General features: G+C 39.2%; 2 protein-coding genes and 1 long non-coding RNA gene across 4 annotated transcripts in view; 2 read left to right on the top strand and 1 right to left on the bottom strand.

The window, feature by feature from the left end:
• Positions 1–1,528: 1,528 nt before the first annotated feature.
• Positions 1,529–13,814, bottom strand: LOC117272454 (protein phosphatase 1D-like). The gene is made up of 6 exons (XM_033651397.2): positions 13,142–13,814; positions 8,892–9,120; positions 8,562–8,686; positions 8,261–8,442; positions 7,065–7,292; positions 1,529–3,784 (listed from the first exon to the last, which is right to left on the bottom strand). The coding sequence occupies exons 1-6, from the start codon at positions 13,662–13,664 to the stop codon at positions 3,356–3,358; spliced, it is 1,716 nt and encodes a 571-aa protein (XP_033507288.1). The 5' UTR covers positions 13,665–13,814; the 3' UTR covers positions 1,529–3,355.
• A 217-nt stretch (positions 13,815–14,031) lies between these two features.
• On the top strand, positions 14,032–15,309 carry LOC144464636 (uncharacterized). Its single transcript, XR_013492307.1, has 3 exons — positions 14,032–14,166; positions 14,989–15,077; positions 15,180–15,309. It is a non-coding gene; the product is annotated as an uncharacterized LOC144464636 (long non-coding RNA).
• Positions 15,310–21,022: 5,713 nt separating this feature from the next.
• Positions 21,023–22,928, top strand: part of LOC117269091 (roundabout homolog 1-like) — a 127,997-nt gene continuing 126,091 nt past the window's right edge. The window contains exon 1 of one of the 2 annotated variants that reach the window (XM_078172230.1): positions 21,023–21,208. The gene's annotated coding sequence lies outside the window, so the exon portion shown is untranslated. The remainder of the gene's footprint in view (positions 21,209–22,928) is intronic. The other variant, XM_033645957.2, reaches the window with a different exon arrangement.

The raw sequence follows: 22,928 nt of genomic DNA, 5'->3' as shown, positions 1-22,928 counted from the left end.
ACCAGTATTGTAGTGCCTAATATTGGTCTTGGTCTCGAGACAAGTCTTCATACCACTTTTTGAAGGTCTCTGTCTCATCTTGACTCATCTGCATTTTCACTGTCTTGTCTCGATCTCAGACAAAGAGCAGTTGGGATTTTATTTCAAGACCTGTCAAGACCACAACTGTGAGAATATCATTATATTGCCTGTGCAAAAAAGGGAGTGTTGAATAGAGACACTTGATTTTAGCTCCTCCATGTTTGTTTGTATTTGTTTGGTCATACAAAACAAAATTCCCATACATAATGTTCACCTATGCAATGCCTTTTGATTATTTTATCAAAACATTTCTCATGGTACTTAAAGACCAATTCACAATGTTTGTTACAGTAACTTCCAGGTAGAAAACCTCCATGTCACGTACATAAAATGAAACAACGCTGAGCAAATGCTGCCTAAATTGGTTAGTTTTCAGCCCCCCGTCATGCCTCCATCAGTTAGTGTAAGGTAAAGCAATGACAATATAATGGTACACACTTAAACTGTTATTGATTGTTCTAGGTGGGTGTTTCTAGGTAACTAAAGCACATTTTGCTGCTGCCCCCGTCCACAGCAGTACATTGCATATCCTCCATGCAGGTAGATAAGGGTTCTAAAAGATGCTAGAACAGCACAGCACATAAAATTAGCACAACAGAAACATCAGAAAAGGAAGACCACAATGCTGAAGTATATATCTTTAAACATCACAGTCAAAACAATGGCCATTGTCTACCCAGAACTGTTAGTGTGACGCCACAGTGATAAGGCTATACAGACACATAGTGCAGCATAGCAAAAAAAAAAAAAAAAAAAGGTTTCTGTGGGTGTTTTTATGAGGATGTGGATCCTTCAGATCAATTTGAAGAGTGCCTGTTGTTTGTATGTTTATCATTTTATCGTAAGTCTTGTCACGTGGGACGCACACTAGACTGGTCTTGGTTTTGACTTGGTCTCAGTTTAGGTGGTCTTGACTACAACACTGATCTCAACTCAAGGTCCTCTTACTAGTTCACTGGAAAAAGAATTTTTTAAAAAAAGTGACAAATAGAAAGACATAAGCTCTATCGATTGACTCAACCTTTTAATAGTTAACCCCATCTACATATTAAGTCACTATCAACCACATTTCATAAAAGGCCAAGATATGTGCTTAGTATGTTACTGACCCAGACCTGTGAAATTTAAATTGTAGGTCACTGTGTGTACATTGTACTTAAGAGACTTGTTACTGTAGAAACACAACTGTTTAATCCCTTTACATTAGCGCCATCTACTGGAACATTTCACCGGTGCACCCTCTACAAATGTGAGTACAAGTCTTACCTCTATATTCAAGCTACGCTGTAGCTGAAGCCAGTGTAAACAATGTTCTGTTAACAAAGTTGATGAACAAGTTACTTAATGAAACAGATACATGTTTTAGTCAATAATTAAAGTCATGATAGCAGTTTCACACACAGGGTTGGATATCGTTGTGTGAACAACATAGACACTGCAGCGGATGTAACAGCACCAATTGGAAAATGAGAACTTTATTACACCACACAGACACTGTATATCAAGTCACTTTCAAAGCATGTAGCTTATACAGTTAGTCCTGAAAACTGGCTCCAATGGATATGAAGCCAGACCCAAGTTTTGTAATTGCCAAGAAAAAAACAAAACAAAAAAACAAACATGCCCATTAACATCCATTACCTCTGGACACTTCACAACATAGAGAGTAGATCTGAGCATGCCAGACTCCTGAAAACCCCCAATAACTTTGCATAATAATGTACTGTACAAACTTCTATTGCATATTGACTTACTGTACAAAACCATTAAACTGCTCTGTAATAGAACTGTAAAACATGAACCAGGTTTAGTATGCTGTAGTGTGGATGGCAAAATGACACTGGTATAGAACTGAAGGTGCATGACAAACAGTTGAAGCTGGGCCACGGCCATAGACACATTGACATATCCTAGATATTCTAACCCGTTTGAGTCCCAAATAGGAAAACCTGTGAAAAGCACCTGTGACTCATTTGTGCTAAGGCAACCATGACTCTTATGTAACATGAAGGCAAAGAAATCAGCTAGAACAGTAGCTGAGCTGCCATATCAACACAAATGGTAAATTACTAGTTATCATGAAACGGGCACTTCCTGCATTCGTACCATAAGGTGTTTTAAGTGCAGATTAAAACACAAGTTATGGGAACAAACCACACACAAGAATATACAGTACTATATGAAAACAAAGAGGAAGGCCTATCAAAATGGTTCTAGTGCCTAGTGGGCACTGAAACTGGATGTTATACAAACAGGGCAAAACAGACTCCTACCACCTTCCACTGAGGCACAGGTATTGATCTTGGCTTATACATCAGCACCCAAAACAGTACCAATACCCATTGGCCAAATCATAAATTGACATGCTTGGAATGGATCAATATGACTCTCCAGCACACACAAAATATATCAAGCAAAGTACCATCAAAGGGTCAATTCACTAAAATCACAATACAGTATCTACATGGATAGATACCACTGGGGTATATCTTTTATTTTCTGATTTGGGTAAACTGACCCTTTAACACCACCTCGTAAGCTATGCATGAGATACAACAATTAGCTGAGTAGCAATTGTGATCTTGACAGTATATTTAGCCACTGGTAAAGACACAAAACAAATAATATAGCCTTAAAAGTCAGTACCCACATAATTACCTCAGACCACTGCTTGTCAGGTTTTTCCATTATTTTGCATGCTACAGTATTACCACTGCCAGAGGCTTCTATTGCACCTGATTAAACGATAAAAGAAAAGCCTATTAATGGCTGAGTAGCACGTTTCATGAGAGGAAAGATTCCAAACAACTGGTCTGAGGTTTTCACCAAAATAAAGGAAAGACTCCAACAAGTAAATTAAAAATAAAATAGTGAAGTCATTGGATGAAAACTGGAAGATTGCATGTGTCACAAATTTGGTAAATTGATGTTCTCTTAGACTGTAGTGATCCATCTTCTTCAAACTACATCTTTCGGATATACTATACATACTCATAAGTATGAAAATAGATTGTGTAGATTGAATGGATCTAAAATTTAAAATTTTATTGACTAAAATTTAAAGAGGGGGCAGGAAGAAGAGCAAGAAGAAAAAGTTAAAACAGCAACACATTTACAATCGCAAATTTCTCACTTATTTACAAAAACAAAGACTGTATAAAAAGTATACATCTAGGAATAGGCCTGTGGCACACCTGATACATGAGCAAGGTTGACACGATGCAGATTATCCTTCTGGCCTCAGGGCGAAAACACTGTTTCTGTGAGACAAGATTCAACACACGCACAAGGCGGCATTGTGGTGCTGTGGTAGGATACTGCTTTCCTCAGAGGAGCTTCTCTTTTGAGCGCGAGTTTGACGGGATTCACTTTGTACATTGCTATGAGTCGTCTTCTGGGGGAAACTTTTGTTGGAGGACCAGCCGAGCCGACGGGGAGGACATCTAAGTTCAGGGGGGGTATGCTGGGAACGGCGAGACCTTTTTAATGGAGGAGCAGGAGTGGCGCAGTCCATTTGGGTTGTTGAGTCTTGCTTTTCAAAATCATTCACTGAACCGTCTGAGGGGGGCAGTGTGGCCCTCACAGAGTCAACGTCCGGTAAGAGCTGTGCTGTGGCACAGGAGGCTGCTTCATACAGCCCAAATGCCTGCTCCAGAGCCATGGAACTTTCTTTGAATGGGGAAGCATTCACTGCATCACTCCACTGAAATAAAATGAATAAAAACTAAATCAATATTAAAATGTAACATTTCATGATCCAATTTATTCAATCAAATTACTGATACCAGTATTACACCTTTATTTGTAAAATCTACATTCATTCAAATTCTGTCACACACAACTTTCTTTAAAAATGAGACATAGAGATGAAAGCTGTTACAAATGGACAAAGACTAAAATCATGAAAATAAACAACAGTTTGAAACAATATCGGATTAAGATGTGTTCAAATGGTTCTATGTTGAGTTTTAGGTGTGGTGCATGATGTAGAAAATGTAGGCAGTCAATGTAGACATATGAGTTTCACTGTGAAGAATGCTGGAGCTTGGTATTTCTCTGCTTGCACAATGTAGTGTGACGTATAATTGTTTTATGAACTTCACGCCTGTTTACTTCCTGTCAACTGTAACGTTAGCCTTCGCCTCCAACCTTAGTGATCAAAGTGGTTTTTCATCCTTTAAGTTAGTTACTTCATTTTTCACAGTCACCTTTGTCCATATTGTTCATAGTATTTACTGTTCTTGTTCCACATAGTGTTTTTGATCATTTTAATAGCTTGGTTAGCCAGCTAGCTAGCCTAGCTAGCTAGCCTAGCTAGCTACTAAAATGAAGAAAAACACCATCAAGTGTATTAAGGTGATCAGCTCTATGGAGTTTTACTGCTCGCTTTCGTAAGACAGGGTACGTCAGACATTTTAATACTTTTGGTAGCTCTTCAAAGCACTAAGTGTAAAAGAGAGAGAGCCGTAGGAATTTAGAGTTAGCTAAGCTCTGAACATCAGGCTAACGTTGTTGCTAAACTAAGCGATTAGCTAATGTCGCTAACAGTTATTTAAGACACCAAGGTGATTTTTAAAACAATCAATCAATGGTAAATACTATTTACAATATGTACAAAGCTAACTGTGAAAAGTGAAGTAATATGAACTAACTTGGGTTAGGGCTCACTGAGGTTGGGGGCTAAGGTAGTAACATTACTGCAGAGTTGACAGGAAGTAAACAGACAACACATTTCACAGTTGGCTTTGTATCTCACAAATTGTTAATAGCATTAGCTGTTCCTTTTTGTATAAAGTATTTTTGACCCTTTTGATAATCACCTCACTGTCTAAGAAGATAAATGATAGCTAATGTTAGTCACCCAATATAGCACTAACATTAGCTTGATTTTTAGAACTTAACTAATGTCAGCTGCTATGGCCCTTTTTGACAGTGCTTTTTTCATTTTAGTAGCCAGCTAGGCTAGCTGACTGGCTAAGCTCACACAAAGCTAACGGTGAAAAGTGAAGTATCGTTAATTAACCTAAGGATGAAAAGCACTGTGATCACAGAGGTCAGAAATAAAGTCAAAGACGGTGGATCTTTGGTAAAGATAATGTTACTGTAGAGCTAACAGGAAGTTCATAAAGTGGATAAAGGTCACACTACATTGTGTAAGTAGAGAACTTTGAGGTAGAAGCATTCTCAGAGGTCTCCATCTCCAAGCTATTTACTTTAAAAAATGGTCTGTTCAAAAGTACCATTGAGGCAAAATAAGAAAATCAAATAAACATCTTCTCCTTCCAAAGAAGAGTCATGGAAAGTACATACGTAGTCTTCAGATACTGTCTTTTACCAAAATTAAATGAGGGGACAGAATTAATAGGAATATTAAAAATAATGTTTGTGCCATTTGTTCGATCATTTCTTCTACAGCAATTTCTAAAACTGTTTTCTCACCTGAAGCACATTAAAGGGATAATGCTCCCAAAAATAAAAATTCAGCCATTATCTACTCACCCATATGCCGATGGAGGCTCAGGTGAAGTTTTAGAGTCCTCACAACACTTGCGGAGATCTAAGGGGGAGAGGGGGTAGCAACACAACTCCACCTAATGGAAGCTTACGGCGCCCCAGATTCAAACGCGCTCACATGTGCGCGCTTGTGAGACCGTGAGACATGGGCACTGCGTTCATGTGTGTTCACGTGCTTTCGCTGGTCTCACGTGCAAGCGCACACATGTGAACACAGTGCACAGAGAGGCAGTTAGAGTTCAAATGACGTTTTTACAAACAACTTTTATGTCGGGGCTTCACTTGGATCACTACGGACGAGCAGTATGGAGATACTTTGTTGTTTCAATTATGTGTTTTTGGACGTTTGAATCTGGGGCGCCATAAGCCTCCATTAGGTGGAGCTGTGTTGCTACCCCCTCTCCCCTAAGATCTCCGCAAGTGTTGTGAGGACTCTAAAACTTCACCTGAGCCTCTATCGGCATATGGGTGAGTAGATAATGGGTGAATTTTCATTTTTGGGTGCACTATCCCTTTAAGACTGAGCAGAGGAAACTAAGGGTATCTAGTATACCTTGATGACTGATGGCACTGTGAATTGTCTTTTAAAATGTCTTCAATATCCTTTAATAGGTCAGGGACTACACTGTCTCCCTCTACTGGCTATAGTGGGAAGAATGGTAAGGTGGCACTGGTGATGGTTATCATCTTTTACTAACAAAAATATAAAATGATTTTAAATCGGTTATCTCACTTTCACAAATGGCTTGGGTTAGTACTGAGCAACACATCTAAAGAATGATCTACAGCTCTCCTAAAGCAGTGCAATATCAATACCACTATAATCAGTGCTCCCAGGCAGAGAGGACCAATCAGATGTGCAGAAGTTTGGCATTTTTATGTCCAAATAGCTGAATGTTTGCCACCAGGTTCAACAAGACAAACCCGACTATTCAGCTAATAGGTAATATAAGTCACTGGATGGTCATGTTGCTGACGCTTTGATACATTTTTATAACTGAGCAGTCACCTCACTACCACTCCAGGCATGGCCATCCCTCATGTTCTTCTCCAAATATCTCATCTTCTTCAAAAAACATGTCATCCTCATGCTCCTCCTGTTGACCCCGAAAACAAAGAGTGATTTGTTGAAACCAGTGGTCCACTGATAGAAACTGCTGGTATGACCTTCGGTCAAGAGCCAGTGGTGTCTACAAGTGTTCACAATTTAACTGGTGAGAGTATTAAACAAAATGACAATAAAACATGGACTGGAATATATAAAAGGACAATACAGTGAATAGCAAACAACATGTAAACACACAAAGATATTCAGTATATTTTTCCATTGTCAGAGTGGCCCTGAGGTCCTTTCCCTGCAGTTACCATCTCTGCATTTGGAAAATATATGTCATTTTGCTGTATGATTTATATGGTTCGTCCTAATGAAACATTACAAAAGGAGGATGCAGCAAAGCTATGGCACTGACCTTTGGGACCTCACATGTGTTATAAGTAGTCCCTGGGAATGGAACATGGTCAATTCCTGTAGACATGTCGACAACAATCTCATCTCGATGCATAGGGATAGGTGGGCCTCCGCGCTCCTGTAGTGCCAGGACAATAACTGTTGTGTTGTCTGCTCGAAGCATACGTTCTTTCCAGAACAGTAGGGCTGTGCATCCTAGTCGGCGGGCGCAAGACATTCCCTTTGGTCCCTTAAAACAAAAAGAAGTGGTAGAAGGAGAAAGAAAAGTGTGAAGATAAATACTACTATGACTACTACTTTCATCCTGTCAGAATCATAATTAAAAAAAAGACATGATTAATTGTGGACACTTTTCAAAAAAGCTGATGCAGTGTATTATCCCCACTTTGAAAAGACTAAAGTCTCACACCCTCTCACATCTAAAGATAAGGGCCGCTATTTGCAAGACTACAGGTAGATTCCTTTTGATTATTTCCCATCCTGCTCCTGGTGGAAAATATTACGCCAAACTCCTTTAAACAAATATGACAAATTAACGATTCCTTATGTGTCCGTAACACATAACTCTAGAAACACAAGAGCAAAGGCTCATATGTTGACAGTCTCTTGGCAATTCGGCAAACTTTACATTTTGGATGTTTTTGTCTCAACTTGCAACCAGCCTCCATTGGTTATTTGGGCTATTTTAGTGAGAGAAGAGCGTGGGAATGAGAGGTGAATAATTTCAACAGTTATGATTTCTCATTAAAATAAGTAGTGGTTGGTGGATAAGATACACACTGAATTAAATGACAACTCTTGTTTACGAAACAGCTCTACCAGTTTCTCCTCCTTTTTCACTGTATGAGGAAACCGAGACTTATTTGCATACTTGAGCCTCGTTGATGTCACCTTTATATTTACTATCTACCTAGTTGGTGCTAGAGGGAGCGCAGCCACTGGTTGCTGACAGTGCTCATAGCATTGAACTTTAAGATTTGCATGAGCCATGACTAAAAATGTACTTACAATATTTAACATGTTTGATTTTGTTGAAGCGTCAAAATGAGAAAAAGACTGACTTAAGACAGCTCTGAGTGAGTTTTATAACGACCTTACACCAGACAATCAAGATCAAACTCTTTTGATTTCATTCTGACATTGGAAATTTGTGTGCGACATTTGTGTTTGGATGCCATTTGTTGTACAATGACGTACCACCATTTTGTCATGGCTATAACACATGTTGACTGCATTCTTGGGTGGCATCATATTCCATAGTCCATCACTGCCAAGGATGATGTAGCGATGCCGTCTGGGGTCAAGGGTCATTACGGTGGTATCGGGCTCTGGCGAAACCACAAACTCCCCGCTGTAGAAATCGTAGCTCCACAGATCACCTTTCGACAGATAAGAAAACATGATCACTTGTGGAGCAATGACAACAAAAACGATTCATTGCAAATACACAGTTTAACTTTATGGACGCTAAACCTAACAAACAGGGTGTCATCTTTACCGAGCGATCGGGCCACAGCCAGGAAGGGGATCTGGTCAATGACTGTACTCCTCCTCACAGGGCCATTGTGGGTCAGCCGGGGCCTCTTCCACACAACACGGTTCACCCCAGATTTCTTCATTACGCTACAGTTACAAGAACAACACAACACAATTCAGTACAAAGAGAACTGTTTAAGATTGACAGGAAATACAGCAATATTGAAAGGAACAAGTGCAAGAAAATACTTGCCCTTTCATGTGATGTTATATGGCTGTTTGACAGAGCCCCTGACCTTATAGTACAATTCTATCTTGAAAATGCTTCGTGAGGTCCTGTTCACCTACTCACCTGCCACCGAGTCGTTCAATCCTTTCTTTTTCTTTAGGAAGTTCTGGTTTATGGTCCTGTGTTATTTCGAGTGCCTGGAGCCTGATATCAGAGTCATTTTCTTGCACTCCAACCACTACAGCTGAATCCCCTACATGGGCAACGTACATGTGAACTCCACGGATCACAATCACGCTGGCTGTGGTGCCTGATGTACTGGGAAGGCCTGTAATAGTCTTTGGCCACTCCGCTGTGAGAGGAAAAAAGATAAATACAAATGAATGTTACTCGCTGATCAAATGCAGTCTTTGACTGTGATGAACACACAGTGGTGTTGGAATGTTAGTTGTTTGCACAATTATAGGCTGCAAATCAATCAGTGTGCTCCAGTCCCTTTGTTTTCCCCAGCAAATATGGTCAAAGTTTGTAAGGGAAACACTGATGCTGTATCAGTAAGGGCACAATGCCAAAATGTTATCAAAAATATCAGTTATTAAGAACTAGTTACACAAAGAGCAGGAAAAGATAAAAAACCAACAAACTGCAAACTATCACTGTCAAACAACACTACTGATCAAGATGAACCCTGCTCGCCACGGATCAGAGGGTTGGTTTATAAAGCATGATGACCACATCAGACAGGCTTACTTGAGTAAATCTGGCTTATTTGTGAGAAATTCATTTTCCATAAAGCAGGATTAAATAGTTTAGACCCATGTTACCATAGAAACATACAGTAGGATTAGCCAGTAGCAGAGTAGCCACATTTAGGCAAATTTTTAGACTTAGCTTCAGCGCCGACTTAGAGGTCCAGTGTGTGGGATTTGGGGGAATATACTGGCAATAACATAACATAATAAGTATGTTTTCTTAATGTATAATTAGCTTAAAATAAGAATCATGGTGTTTTTGTTACCGTAGAATAAGCCATTTAGATCTATATAAGGAGTGGGTCCTCTTCTACTGAGATTGCCATGTTGCAACGCCATGTTTCTACAGTAGCCCTGAACAGACAAACCAAACACTGGCTTAAACCTTTCCCACATTTTCCTGGGGTATACGGTATTACCGTGACTAATTGAAAATCACTTTAAAGGGCTCAGAGGGAGTCGCAAAAATGTCGGCTTGTGCCTATACGTTCAGAAACATAATAACAAACATTACATAGGCCTAAGAATACTGAAAAAATAACAACAAAACATGTACAACACTAACAACTTTTATTAATAAATATTAAAAAAGTGCAAATGCAGCAGTCACCCAAACAGAATGAAATAACAACACTGTCTGTGGGCTACAGTCCACTTCCAAAAAAGTATCAATAAATAACAACGGCGGTAACGATAATGTGTGCTATACAGCATATCCGACCGCAGCAGCTACTGTCCGATGGTTTATGTTTAGAACCTATCAACATAAATCAAATACATTAAAAGCACAGCTCCACAGCATCCAGTACTAGGGCTTATCAAATAAGAAAAACAGAACAATAAATAACAAGACATGACTGAAAATGGGCATATATAATCCTATCCTGAGAAGCAACAGGAAATACTGTTCGTTGGTTTATTTTGGTCTGTCAGAACAGGCTACTCCTCATTGAAAATGACATAAAAACAAAGTATAATGATAACTATAGCAGCATCATATGCTTCAAAACTATTCAAGGTTTTTCGCGAGACAAACCAGCATGTTTACTTTTTCCAGCTGGAGCAGGGCACGTAGTGGATTGACAACTTTGGCCGCGGTGCTGAATATGCGCTCTGATGGAGAGCTCGTGGCACAAACGCACAGGTACTTTCAGGCAGCCCTCGACATCAGAGAAAAATGCCTGGCTCCATCACATTTCCACCTGAGAAGGAGGTCTTCGTCTCCCTGAATAACAGGCTCACGACAACAGGCAGTTATCTCTGCTCCTGCTCGCTCCTGTATGGTGCCGACTGGACCTGCCGCCGCATCGGCTTTTCTTTGAAGGAGACTGCCCACAGTCATCTGTTTTTCGGTGGTTCAGGTTGCGCTTCTCCCTCCTCCACTCTGATGGAAACTGGACCTGCTGCTGCTGCTTGCAGAAGTTGTGAAGTTGTGGGTTTTTGGGGACCAACTCACTTGATGCGCGGCTTGCCATCTTTTCTTCTCTTTCTCACGTCTGAGCTGTCACGTGACGACGTCACATCCAAAAACTTTATCAAATGTCATCTCCCGACAACAGTTACGAGAAACATTATAGCCTATTATTAGTTTTAAATTGTAATAGTATTAAATTGAAAACTCAACCACACATACATAAGTGCTGGACAAACAATCATTATTTAGACATTAAATAAATTATATTTAATATTATATCAGGCCACTGTAGGCCTATATGGGCAGCAGATTTTTTTAATGACGGTAATGAAACTGACCGTTGCTATTTTTAGATACCGTGGGATACCTTATTACCATATTATCGCCCAACCCTAGAAGAGACCTCTGTGGATAAATCAGCTCCTGCTAAAAAACCTGCTGAACAATGGACACTGAGAGAATTCTAACCAGGCAAAGTTTCAGCTGATTGCAATCTGCAATCCTCACTGCTAGATGCCACTAAATCCCCCTAAATCTTACACACTGGACCTTTAATCCAGTATTACTAACCAGACTGAAACACACCATTTTCTCCCAAATTACACCCCAACAGTCCCTTATTACTGCACACAGTTCCTCTATACTTGAGTCAGGATTGGTGTTTACTGGTGATCTACAACATGCTGCCAAGGGTTCTCTTAGCTTTGTGGTTTTGTCCATTTTCACCTTAATATTTAATCATTCATATCATATGTTTATTATGAACATCATGGTTTGCTTCTCGCTTTTCTTCATAGTAAATTTATGTGATCCGAGTTTTATGTCTCAGGTCTGTGTTTTAATGTTGTCACTTTGCGACTGTTCTTTACTCATCAGAGGAGGGGGGTGACTGGATTGTAACTCCATTTATTACCCACCCCAAAGCTACAAATATTTTTCCCTGAGTGACTGGTGGAAAATGCATGACCCTTCCTCCACCATAAATTAGTAATTACATTTTTAAAACTGACACTTTGATATTTAAAAGTTAAAGACAAAATCCTGAAGTTGAAGACAGCCTCAGTTTTTCACTCTTGTTGTGCATGCTGGTTTGTCTGTGCATAACCCCTAACCCTTTGGCCAAATTTCAAATGGCACGTAGAGTAAAGAGACGTTGATAAAATATCACTATTTTAAGCTCAGCTTTGGTTATGATTTTTATCTGAGGGAAGCATTCATCACACGTGTCCAAGGAACGATAGAAATTTTAAAATCCTTTGATAGTTTCTGTTTTTAAGGTTTTGGCTATGATAAATGGTGTAATTTTGGCGATTTATACAGAAAACATGCCTTAAAACCTGCAGGTTTGGTAAGGTGTCTTTAAAACTGGTGGTAAAATAAACACAACCATTTAAATGTGTATGCCCCTACTCTCAGGCAAAAATAAATAACAAAAGTCCCTCCCCCAGTGCTTAAAAATTATTCAACATGCCTCCTCCTTTTTGCACCACCTTCTCCCCCTCATAAGTAACAAACAGTCCCTAAGAAGACTTCACAATAAGTCCTGCTTCTCAAAGCCTTTATAGACCCAATTCCTGATTCAGCGCCACCCTCTACAAATCCTCTCTGACCCCTTGTACTATACATTGTGTCTTTATTAAATTAAGAGATGAGTAAACAACATAGGCCTACGCACGCTTTCAATATCAGATGTTAAAAACTGAATAATAACTATATTACATAGATAGTAATGCACTGCCTAAAGGAAAGTGTGTGATGCACAGGGTGAACAGAAGCACAAGCACCACAACCATTATAAACAGACTGAAACTGGACACAAGCCCAAATTGACAGAAATATGGTCTTATAAAGCACAGACTCAGACTGCACAACTAAATTAAGTTATTTGGGTCTTCTGAAGGGTTTTAGAGTACCATTTTTCCCTTTTAACCCTTAACCCACTTATCTAATGCTGTGATGAAACCATTCATCAGAGCTTTAGTGTAGACGTTATCAACTCTGAGAGCTGTGTTGTGGTCAGATTACAGCTCCCTGTGTTTCTGTGATGGGGCTGGGCCAGTCGGCAGATCACTGGGAATACCAGCTGAGTAGGATACTGTCTCATGTGACACACTTTGCTATTTAACGTTGCTGAGAATGTGACAGTTCGACTTACGAGCAAAGGACAGCTGTATACATAAGGGGAAAATACAAGTTTGATGACTTACGTAGTTCTTTCCACATTGCATGATGACAGGCGATGAAGCCTTTCTTGAGAGCAGCACACACTTCACTGTGATCCTTGGACCAAAACCCCCGCTGCCTTTTCAACAAATCCCACAGATTCTCTCTTGCGAAATGTGCCGCTTCTCGGCCCCCGTGGCCATCGAAAACAGCGAAAAACGCCACAGACTTCCGAGTGTCGACTGCATGCTCTGCGACTTTTTCCTCTGATGCCGGTGCGCTGTTGTTGCTACTGTCCTCATTCGCCAGACTCTCTACCCACATAGCAGAAGCTGGGCCAGACTCGGCAGCACCGCCATGGTCGTGTGTCTCATTTTCAGTCTGTTTTGTAGGTCCACTCTCGGCTTTCCCCTGTCCTCCATATCCCTGCGACTTTGGATAATCTTCGGCTGGCGACGGCGACTGCGTCGGCTCGTACTCGATTCTTATCTCGACAACATCCTCCATGTATTTCCTCCCCCCTTGCTCGGAAAAAGCGCTCATACGAAATATTATCCCCTCGTCCATGATTGCGAACGCCTAATGGTAATTATCTAAGCAATAAAGGGGCACATGTAGTTGCTAACTGTAGCTTGTAAGCTAAATTTTTGAACCGATTTTGCCGCGATTCTATGGCCGAAGGCTTCCTTCCTTTTTGTTTATCTTCTCCGAGACGTCCCGCTGTACGTAATGACGTAATGTTTTTCCACCTATCAACTCTGCAACTACGCATGGCATGCCTGACTGTGCTGCCTTCACTGGTACTCGAAGAAATTGGAAATACAGGTAGCGATCACGTTACAGACCACAAAAACCTGCAAATAGGCTTGAATGTGACCCTGATCATGACTCACTTTATGATATCGCCCTCAACGTGCCATAGATGAAACCCAGCTGCTGTCCTCAAGCATTAGTAACGTTATGGTAAATCATAAGAACTTTCTGAAGTAGATACTTCAAGGAATGAGGAGACGTAAACGTCGCAAATTTTGCGCAGAATTCACCCCACTATGGCAGAACGACAGTCAAAGTAAGCATACAATATTTAAACATTTTCCTATTGAGGCTATACACTGTAAGGTTACTGTTGTGAAAGCTATGGGTATTTGTTCATATTTTCAAACACAATAACGTTACAGCTTGAGTACAGCTGTTAAATGTTGTGGAAATGGCTATAAACGTTGAATGAATCACTTCAAACTAAGCTAAGCTAACTCAGTTCTAAGCTAATTCAACCTATCTACTCAAACCGGCGACGTTAATGAAAACATTAAACTACTTGACAGAGAAGAAGTATAAACATGTGTTTCTTTCTCTAGCAAAACTTATTTTTCTTATCTTTTCAAAAGTATTTTGTTAAAACTAATTAAAAGGTCTCAATTATGTAAAAACAGGTTTGAAAATGTTCAAAAGCAGTGTTATTTTAATGGCCAACAACATGTAGACACTTGAAAGACTTGCAGTTTGCTTATGAAGACTTTAGACTTGCCTCAAAGGACTTCACACTTGCTCTGTCCTCACACAAGACTTGAAAATGTCACTGTGACCTCAGACTTGAAGTTACCTCAAAATACTTAAGAGTCTAGTTTTGGTGTAACACTGAGAACTTAATTGTGGATGAAGGGGAGGCTAGAAGTGTTTTTCTAGGAGGCCATTTTGACATGTCGCCGCAGGAAAAGCACAGGTGCAAATGGTTAAATTAATGATGACTCAATTCCACTTAGCTTTTTTATTTACAGGGTATTGTGTATGCTGGCTCACTGTCACACTGCCATGGCTTACTGGAACACTGGGATACAATAAAGCCATCATTATTATTAGTAACACCTGTTTTTTTTCCTGCAATGCTTAGTCAAAGTTCTGCTGAGAAAATGGCCTATCCTGCTCCTCCGCTGCCAGTGTCAGGACTGAAATCTCCACCACACCCTGGCTGTTGTGGAGGTGTGTTGGCATGTCAGCATTTCTCTGACTCCATATTAGCTTATTGAATGTGGCTCATGAATATATTTTTAATTTGCTTGTATCTTGAAACATTTTCTGTAGATCCCAAGATGCAAGTTTTCAAGTCCAGCATTTGTCTTCAATCTTGGGTGTGTCACAAGGGAGGTACATGAAACTAATTACAGTCTGGCATAATGAACACTATTGTGACAAACTGAAATACTGATTCGCCCCCTTAAATTATTTGCAAAGCCAAGAAGATTTTCGGTATGCTGAATGAAAAGATTCACTCACAATCACTGTAATTAATTTGTTTATGTGGCGCAAAGGATTTATTTAATGCCACACTTGTTGTTCTTTAAATAAACTAAATATTGCATGCCTGCAATACAATGCACTGTGCCAAGGTTGCTGACTGGATGAATGTAATGCTATGTTTGGTGTATTATTTTTAAAAAGGACATGGATCATGTGTTGTAGTGTTTAAAAAATGCAACAGTTTTCTTTAAGGTGGAAGCAGTTACTGCAATCAAATAACCTTAATTCTCCACCTTTACCTCCCTTCTTTACATAGTTTAAAACAGAGAAAGGCACAACGGCAGCACGCATGTATCTGTTTTACCACAAGTAAAATTCTACAAGGGGTCTCATATGTGATGTATGGTCTTCATATAGAAGCCACTTTCACATTCCTCTCAGCACTTTCTCAGCTGTGAGCTTTCATGGTGGATTTCTCGTCTTTCAGGGAAAATCTTTACATCTCTCTCTTGTGTATGAGAGACGTAGAGAGCGAGTGAGAGAGGGAGAGAGAAGATACACATGTTAAAGGGGAGAAATGGGAATTTCCCACATTATACTTTCCGTCAGTGTCTCCATCTCTTCTTCATCTCTTAATACCCAGAACTCTGACCTTGACTTTAACCCTGAAAATGCTGTGATTAAGTATTCACCCTCTTCATCATTATCTTTCTTTCTTTTTCTCTCTTTTCTTCTTTCCTTCTTCCCTACCTTTCTTCCTGTCTTTCTTTTCTTTCTCTTTTCCTTCGTCCTCTTCACTGTTTATGTCCATTAATAGTCTAGCCCTCTGAGAGACCCTGTCTGCACACAGGCCACTATTACAGATGAAGAGGCAAAGTGATTTCCATGTAAATGGTGTCAGAATGTCATTTTCAAGTGAAGCTGCTGAGAAAATGAATTCCTGAAGACGAGAGAGATTACCAAGGGGCAATGACACCTGGATTGTATTCTCACAGATTCCCCATGCAGCTCTTGTATAATGGTCCATCCACAAAAATAGCTTTGTTTGGCTCCATGACTGTGTGGATGCTGAAGTGTCAGTCAGCCCATCCAAAAAGGAGAAAGGAAAAGGGACTCATATTACCATATAAATGTATGGTAATATAACCATTTTTGATATGAGCAAATCACAGTTAAAGTGTCTGTGTGTGTGTGTGTGTGTGTGTGTGTGTGTGTGTGTGTGTGTGTGTGTGTGTGTGTGAGAGAGAGAGAGAGAAAAGGCAATCTTATTGTAGGCATTTATTTTCTCATCAATGTACAGTATATTCAAAGTGTAATGATAAATTGATGAGGCTATAAGGTGAATAGATTATATATGAACCTCAGTCAACCTCAGGGCTAGCCATTAGTCTATGTGACAGGTTCACCATACAGCTAAAGAAACAAATATTGAGACCAGCACTGCTAATGAAACAAGGCAAACATAGACTATGACCAAGGGTCAACAGGTTTCTTTAACCTCAATCCAAATCTCTTTTTTTCTTTTTATGACAGACAAAAGACACTTAAGGAAAATTCCCACTGGAAAGGCTTATGCAGAGGTTAGTACAGGTTTATCATCTCACTGCTACAGTGTGACTATCCTTAAGTAACTTGATTGTGAGAGTTGAAATACTGTGGTGGTTTACTCAACACTAAAACATTTCAAGACATATGAATGAGCTAGGAACAATCAATACAATTAACTGCATTTTCTGCATTTGCCTTTGAAAACATTATGTCTGTATAAATATGGAAGTAATACAGGTACACTTAATACATATGTGGAAATGGGAAATGATCTCTACATAAATCTGTTTCATTGCCTTTTATATATCAAGCTTTATGTTCATAGAAGGTTTTGCGTATTAGAAGAAAAATAGGAATTCATTTGGTAGATGAATGAGTCCAAAGAGGTTTCTTTCAATATATAATACATTGTTAAGTACGTATTTTACTGCTGTAAAGATGGTCTTTTCACAAAACTCGGCTGTCTATGCAGTAGAAAGATGCAAATACTTTTGAAATCTGTGCTGTATGACCAGAGGACACAGAGAAAAAATGAGCATTTTGTGAGCTTGTCCAGGAAAAAATATGGCAGCCAGCTGGTGACAAATGATCTTGTTAAATACTAAGCTAAAGTATGTTTATGAAAATATTTTAGGCGAGACATAGGAGATACAGGAACAGAATCTTGGTCCATATTTGATAAGCACAGCATTGTTTAACCGTTTGAACCAAGGTCCATAGGAACCCTGCTCAGCCTTGCAGCCAATTTTTCCCAGTGTCCACTTGTGGTACTACAGTGGGGAAAAAAATCCCCTGCGGCCCTAAAAGCATTTGCCCAGAGGCGGCCACCTTTGTAAAAGACACATCTGTAAAACTGTTGACGGGACACTTCAAACTACAAACAAGGTAGATTATGAATATTTCTATTCTGAATGTTTGAGCCATTGTGGTTTTATATTTGTACAATTTTCCTCAAGCCGAGAAAAGCGAGCTGAGTGGGAACTCGCGGGCAGGGCTAACAAGAGAAACAGTACTGCTAATATTTAGTGGGCTGCATACCATGGAAATAACCCCGGAAGCTAGAGAACTTTTTGACGTATGCACCAGGCGAGCAACTCCATTGGAATGATAGGTGCAATTTTGGAGTCAAGTTTTTAGTTATTATACAAATCTGTGGTTTGGTCTCAGTTTTTTCTACCTCTGTATTAACAATACAGGAAACAGTATGCTGCCCATTTCCTGCTCACAAATTCTCATATTACAGCCAAAGGGTTTATGAAAATATCATTCTGAGGACATTTTAGGCGAAAAATAGGCAAAACATTAACAGAATCTTGGTTTATATTGATGAGTTCAGCTTTAATTCACGCATACTACCCAAATATTTATAATACAAAGCTGGTCTAAAATTGGCAAAGTTTCCCAACTCAAACTGACCTATTGTAAAATGTTCTTCAGTTAACAATTGTAGGATAATTGATATAACAATGACCTTATGTTTTACTCGTCCTGTGTTTTCTGAGAAAACTCACTAGCATTAGTAATGAACTTTCCCTTCATTTATTATGAATAAATGATATATTGCAAATGGGAAAAAAATATTGATAAGAAAATGTGTGTCTTCATCCAGAGTTTGATGTAAATATACAGCTATCATTCATTTTATTCTGGGACAAGTTATTGCTTCAACCATGGCAATGCATTAAAGGTCTAGGGTGTAGTATTTAGGGTGATATATTAGCAGAAATGGAATATGATATAATGTTTTATTTAGTGTATATAGAGTATAGTGTAGTATATAGAGTATTTATGTTTTTGTTACCCTACATTGAGTTGTTTATATCTACAGAGGGAGTGGGTTCTTGACCACGGAGGTCACCATGTTACACTGCCATGCTTCAACAGTGGCCCAGAACAGACAAACAAACACTGGCTCTAGATGGGCCATTTGTGTTTTTGTGTTGGCCACTGATATGTAATGTATTTTTACCTGTTATAATCACCTGGTTTGATTGTTTTGGAGAGGAAGAGACCTCTTGGGATAATTTGGCTCCCATTAGCAGCCTCCTGAACAAAGAACACTGAAGGGTTTCTAATCGGGAGAAGTTTCAGCCTGTTGAAATCTGCATTCCTCACCACTAGATGTCACTATGACCCTAAATCTTACACACTGCTCCTTCAAAGCTGACATAGAGCAGAAATAAATTGAATGACAGAATAAAAGATGATGTTGCTGTTGCCTATAATGTTTCATCATTTAAACATTGAAGAGACAGCATCAGAGGAGGTGAAAGGGAAAGCCAAAGAAAAGGAGGTAACTCGTCATATCCTACATCCTCCAAAAACAAAACATCAGTTTTTATGATTAGCTGTCACATTCTGTCTGTCTTTGTGCATCTCACCTCAGGTTCAAACAGCAAGTGACTTGGTCATTCTGACCAGTTGAGCAACGCTCTTGCTAGAGACGACCACATTTCCTCTTGAGATGATTATCTTTCCGACGCCACACTCACAAGTCTGCACCTGTCAGCATGATCGATGACCATGATATTGACTTGAGGTTAATTCAAAACTGCACTACTGAGTTAGACAAAGGATCTCGATAAGAGCGCTGGAGATAAGAGTGCAGTTGAAAAGAAAATTGTTTTGGGTCACATGCCCTTATGCCCCTCTATGGCATCATCAGACTATATAGGCTACATTTACCAATCCTTTTTTTTTTTCTCCAGAAGAATTATAGGTAAGAATACTTAAAAGCCGAGCAGCTAAATCTTACTTTTTTGTATTTAGAAAGGCTCTAACCTCACTGATTAATGTATCAATCTACAGTATACTGTGCAGGTGCCCTGTTTCAGAGTCGGTTAGGAATAAACATTTGATTCAGAAGATGCCCGAACATAGACTGGTTTTTCTACACAGGAATTAATAGACAGGCTTTTTATTGCTTTTATTAACAGCAATGAAACTAAACTTGTGCCATTTGGCTGTCTTGCACGTAAGACAACATTAAAGCTTGTGTGTATTTGCCTGATTTGTGCAATCCACCGTGCTCATCACACTGCTGAATGGTAGACTGAGTTGAATAAATAGCTGCTGAGCAATGTTGCGGATCAATTCTCCTTTTGTTACACACTTCATTACACAGAAGAAGATGCACTCATCAGTCATTATGGACATTGTTTCCAATACAATAATATAAAAATAATCAATTACTGTAAACAACTATTCGTAGGACGTGAGTGATCTGGTCATGGAAAATACACAGAGGAAAGAAAAGGGCAGAGTTCCACAGTCATGCAAGTCAAGTGGACTGAAAAATCTAACATTTCTCTTGGTGTAAATGTGTGTGTCTTTGCTATCTCCATGATGAATTGGGTGTTTTCCTGCCATGTGGCCTGTGTATGCTACAGTTCCAGCACCCCCGCTGTTTAAACCTGAATAGAATTAAGCAGGTAGCAAAAATAAATGGGCAAAAACAATTTGAATTTCACACGGTGAAAGAGACAGAGGCAGGCTGGTTTTGCTGCAGGTGAGATAGACCCAGTGGGATGTTTTTGCAACAACACACACTGATTTTCTACACATTTCTGCAGCTACCTTGAGCTGCAATGCTTCATTTTGAAAACCATCAAAAATACAAATGGATATATGTACACTTGACCCCAAATTGTGACAAACCATGGGTTATAACAGCTCATTTTGCAATAGAAGTGTTATAATAAAGAATGCTGCTATATGTAAGACAAACACTCAACAAATATTTAAATGCATTCAGAATCTGTTTAGAAGACTCTGGTTTACATGTACACTTAATGAAAGTGCTCAGAATAATCTTCAACATGCCACATATTAATAATGCAGTCCATGGTGTCCCCAGTGACAGAAAAAGAACTGAATATTGGAAAATGAAAGAAAAAAACCCTTGTTATTTTCATGGTCTGAGAAAATAGAATCAAAATGCTAATTTTATTGTTGAAATTCACCAGTTTATGCTGTCCTTGAGTGTGTGAGATGTCAGGCTTAATCTGTAAGAGTAAATTGTCTGAGTGCAGCCTTAGGACCCTGAGGATATTGGACCTAGGTTGCTGCAGAGGTAGCTTTGTGATTTGTATGCACCCCATCTGATAGCGTCTCCTGGATCACAGATGGATTATTTAGGCTTTTCCTTCGGCATAGGCTCCTTCTTTTGATTTTTTCTCTCCTTTTTTTACAGGTCCGCATTGTATCTTCCTTTTTATTCCTGTCTCTGCTTTCATTGTTGGATGCCTCAAAAACACACACTGCCAGAGATTTTGGCTTTACCAGAGAAAATGGAACAAATAATGCTGGAGGAATAACCTGGAGGGGTGAGTTGTAAAGTTGTACTCAGTCATATTAGTGGGGCTTGGTTAGTATCTTTGCAGTGATAATTTTACTATTGTGAGCGCACATGGTTTTGGCATAGCTGGTTTCAGAGGGAATTGAATCCTTTGCCTGCCCATTGATTCACACAGGAGCAGATGCTGTCCACGTGCTGTGGTGCTGAAAGTTATTTGTGGCTTACGCAAATTTGTAGTGAGTGTTATTTGTATTCTGATGATTGCATGTTGCCAAACAAGGAATAATAGCAGAGTATACCTCCTTATCTTTCAACATTTCTCATTTCATACATTTACTTGGACTGAAGAGAAGTTAAACGACAAGTTGTTTTTCATTCAATGATCATAGAATGTTTTACTGTGTTTTGTAGTAAAGGTAAAAACAAAGAAGCTTAATTATAACATAATTTCACTATAACATATTGTCGATTATTCATCTGAATGAAGTGCATAGTGCATACTGCGCTACATATACTAAGAATGGTTTATACTTTTGTTTTAAAAAATAGGTAAAACACTTTACAATTTTATTTCTACAAAACCAAGGTCTTAAGCTCTCTCTCTCTCTCTCTCTCTCTCTGCATCATCTGTTTTTTATTTTATTTCTCTGGCTTCTGGTTCTAAAAATCCTTCAGTGGTTTTGAAAACCCTAAAGGGATTAAGCTATGGCTGTGTACAAGTAACTATTGCTAAAATTACAGTCAAGCAAATCCAGACTCATCTTAAAGGATCATTTAATCTGGTGGATTTAGTTTATATGGCTGTACTATCAATTTAAAAGAACATTGCCCTTAACTGACTGCTCTGGCCAAATAAAGGAAGGTATGAAGTTTTCTTCAAAGCAAACAGTGGGAGTGAGCATTTAACGGTACTGTGTTGTGAATAGTAGCATTGACTGAAAAATCTCTTGCCAAGTGGAGTGAAGACAGTGGATTTATTCCCTTTTCAATCCCTTAATCTGTAAATGCCTCCAAGTGGGCCTGAGGTGTTTGTCAAAGAGGGATGAAACAATGGATTGCAGCAGTAAGTACCTTGCTATGTGGTCATTGGGTGGTCATCGGTATTTCCTCCTCTCCTCTTACTCTGTGAAGTTACGCTAACAACAACAATCACCTCCAGTTAGACAACTGGATATTGAGATTTGTGGAATCAGCAAACACGTTGACTTATGTTTTAAAAATGTACAGTTAAACACGTTGGTCGAGCCTATCTAACGTTTCTGCTGTGCATATTTTGTGTACTGTGTTGCTTTGTTAGCGTTAGCTTTGTTATCTACCGGCACGGAAGCTAAACATTGTACTGTTGTGGCAAGAGCAGGAGCAAAACATATTTTAGCCACTTAAAAAAGTCCCACCAAAAAAAAAAAAAAAAAAAAAATCAATATTGGTTTAAATGTACGCTATATTTAGAATATCTTCACCACTTTACCTTACACATTAGATGATCGAAGCAGCGTATTCTATGAAGTTAAATGACTGTTGGTCAGTGGAGTCTGGTAGCTTTGAGGAAATAGTTACAGTTTACTGTCACTGTCTGAAGGCAAGGTAAAGCGGTGAAAACATTCCAAATATAGCGTACACTAAACTGATATTGATTGTTTTTAGGTGGCTAAAAACTAACAAATTGAGGCAGTGTTTACTCAGCGCCATTTCATTCTATGTACCTGATACAGGGGTTTTCTACCCGGATGTCACTGTAAACAAACATT

The sequence above is a fragment of the Epinephelus lanceolatus genome, chromosome 11 (genome assembly GCF_041903045.1).
Source record: "Epinephelus lanceolatus isolate andai-2023 chromosome 11, ASM4190304v1, whole genome shotgun sequence".
NCBI lineage: Eukaryota > Metazoa > Chordata > Actinopteri > Perciformes > Serranidae > Epinephelus > Epinephelus lanceolatus.
This window is presented reverse-complemented; position numbering and strand designations above follow the sequence as displayed.

What these genes read in the sequence shown, in the direction of transcription:
- LOC117272454 (XM_033651397.2), bottom strand. Translation starts at nt 13,664, where the DNA reads ATGGACGAGGGGATAATATTTCGTATGAGCGCTTTTTCCGAGCAAGGG. An exon ending in ATTGAACGACTCGGTGGCAG is followed by an intron (nt 8,687 to 8,891) that starts GTGAGTAGGTGA and finishes TTGTAACTGTAG; the next exon opens with CGTAATGAAGAAATCTGGGG. An exon ending in GGCTGTGGCCCGATCGCTCG is followed by an intron (nt 8,443 to 8,561) that starts GTAAAGATGACA and finishes ATCTGTCGAAAG; the next exon opens with GTGATCTGTGGAGCTACGAT.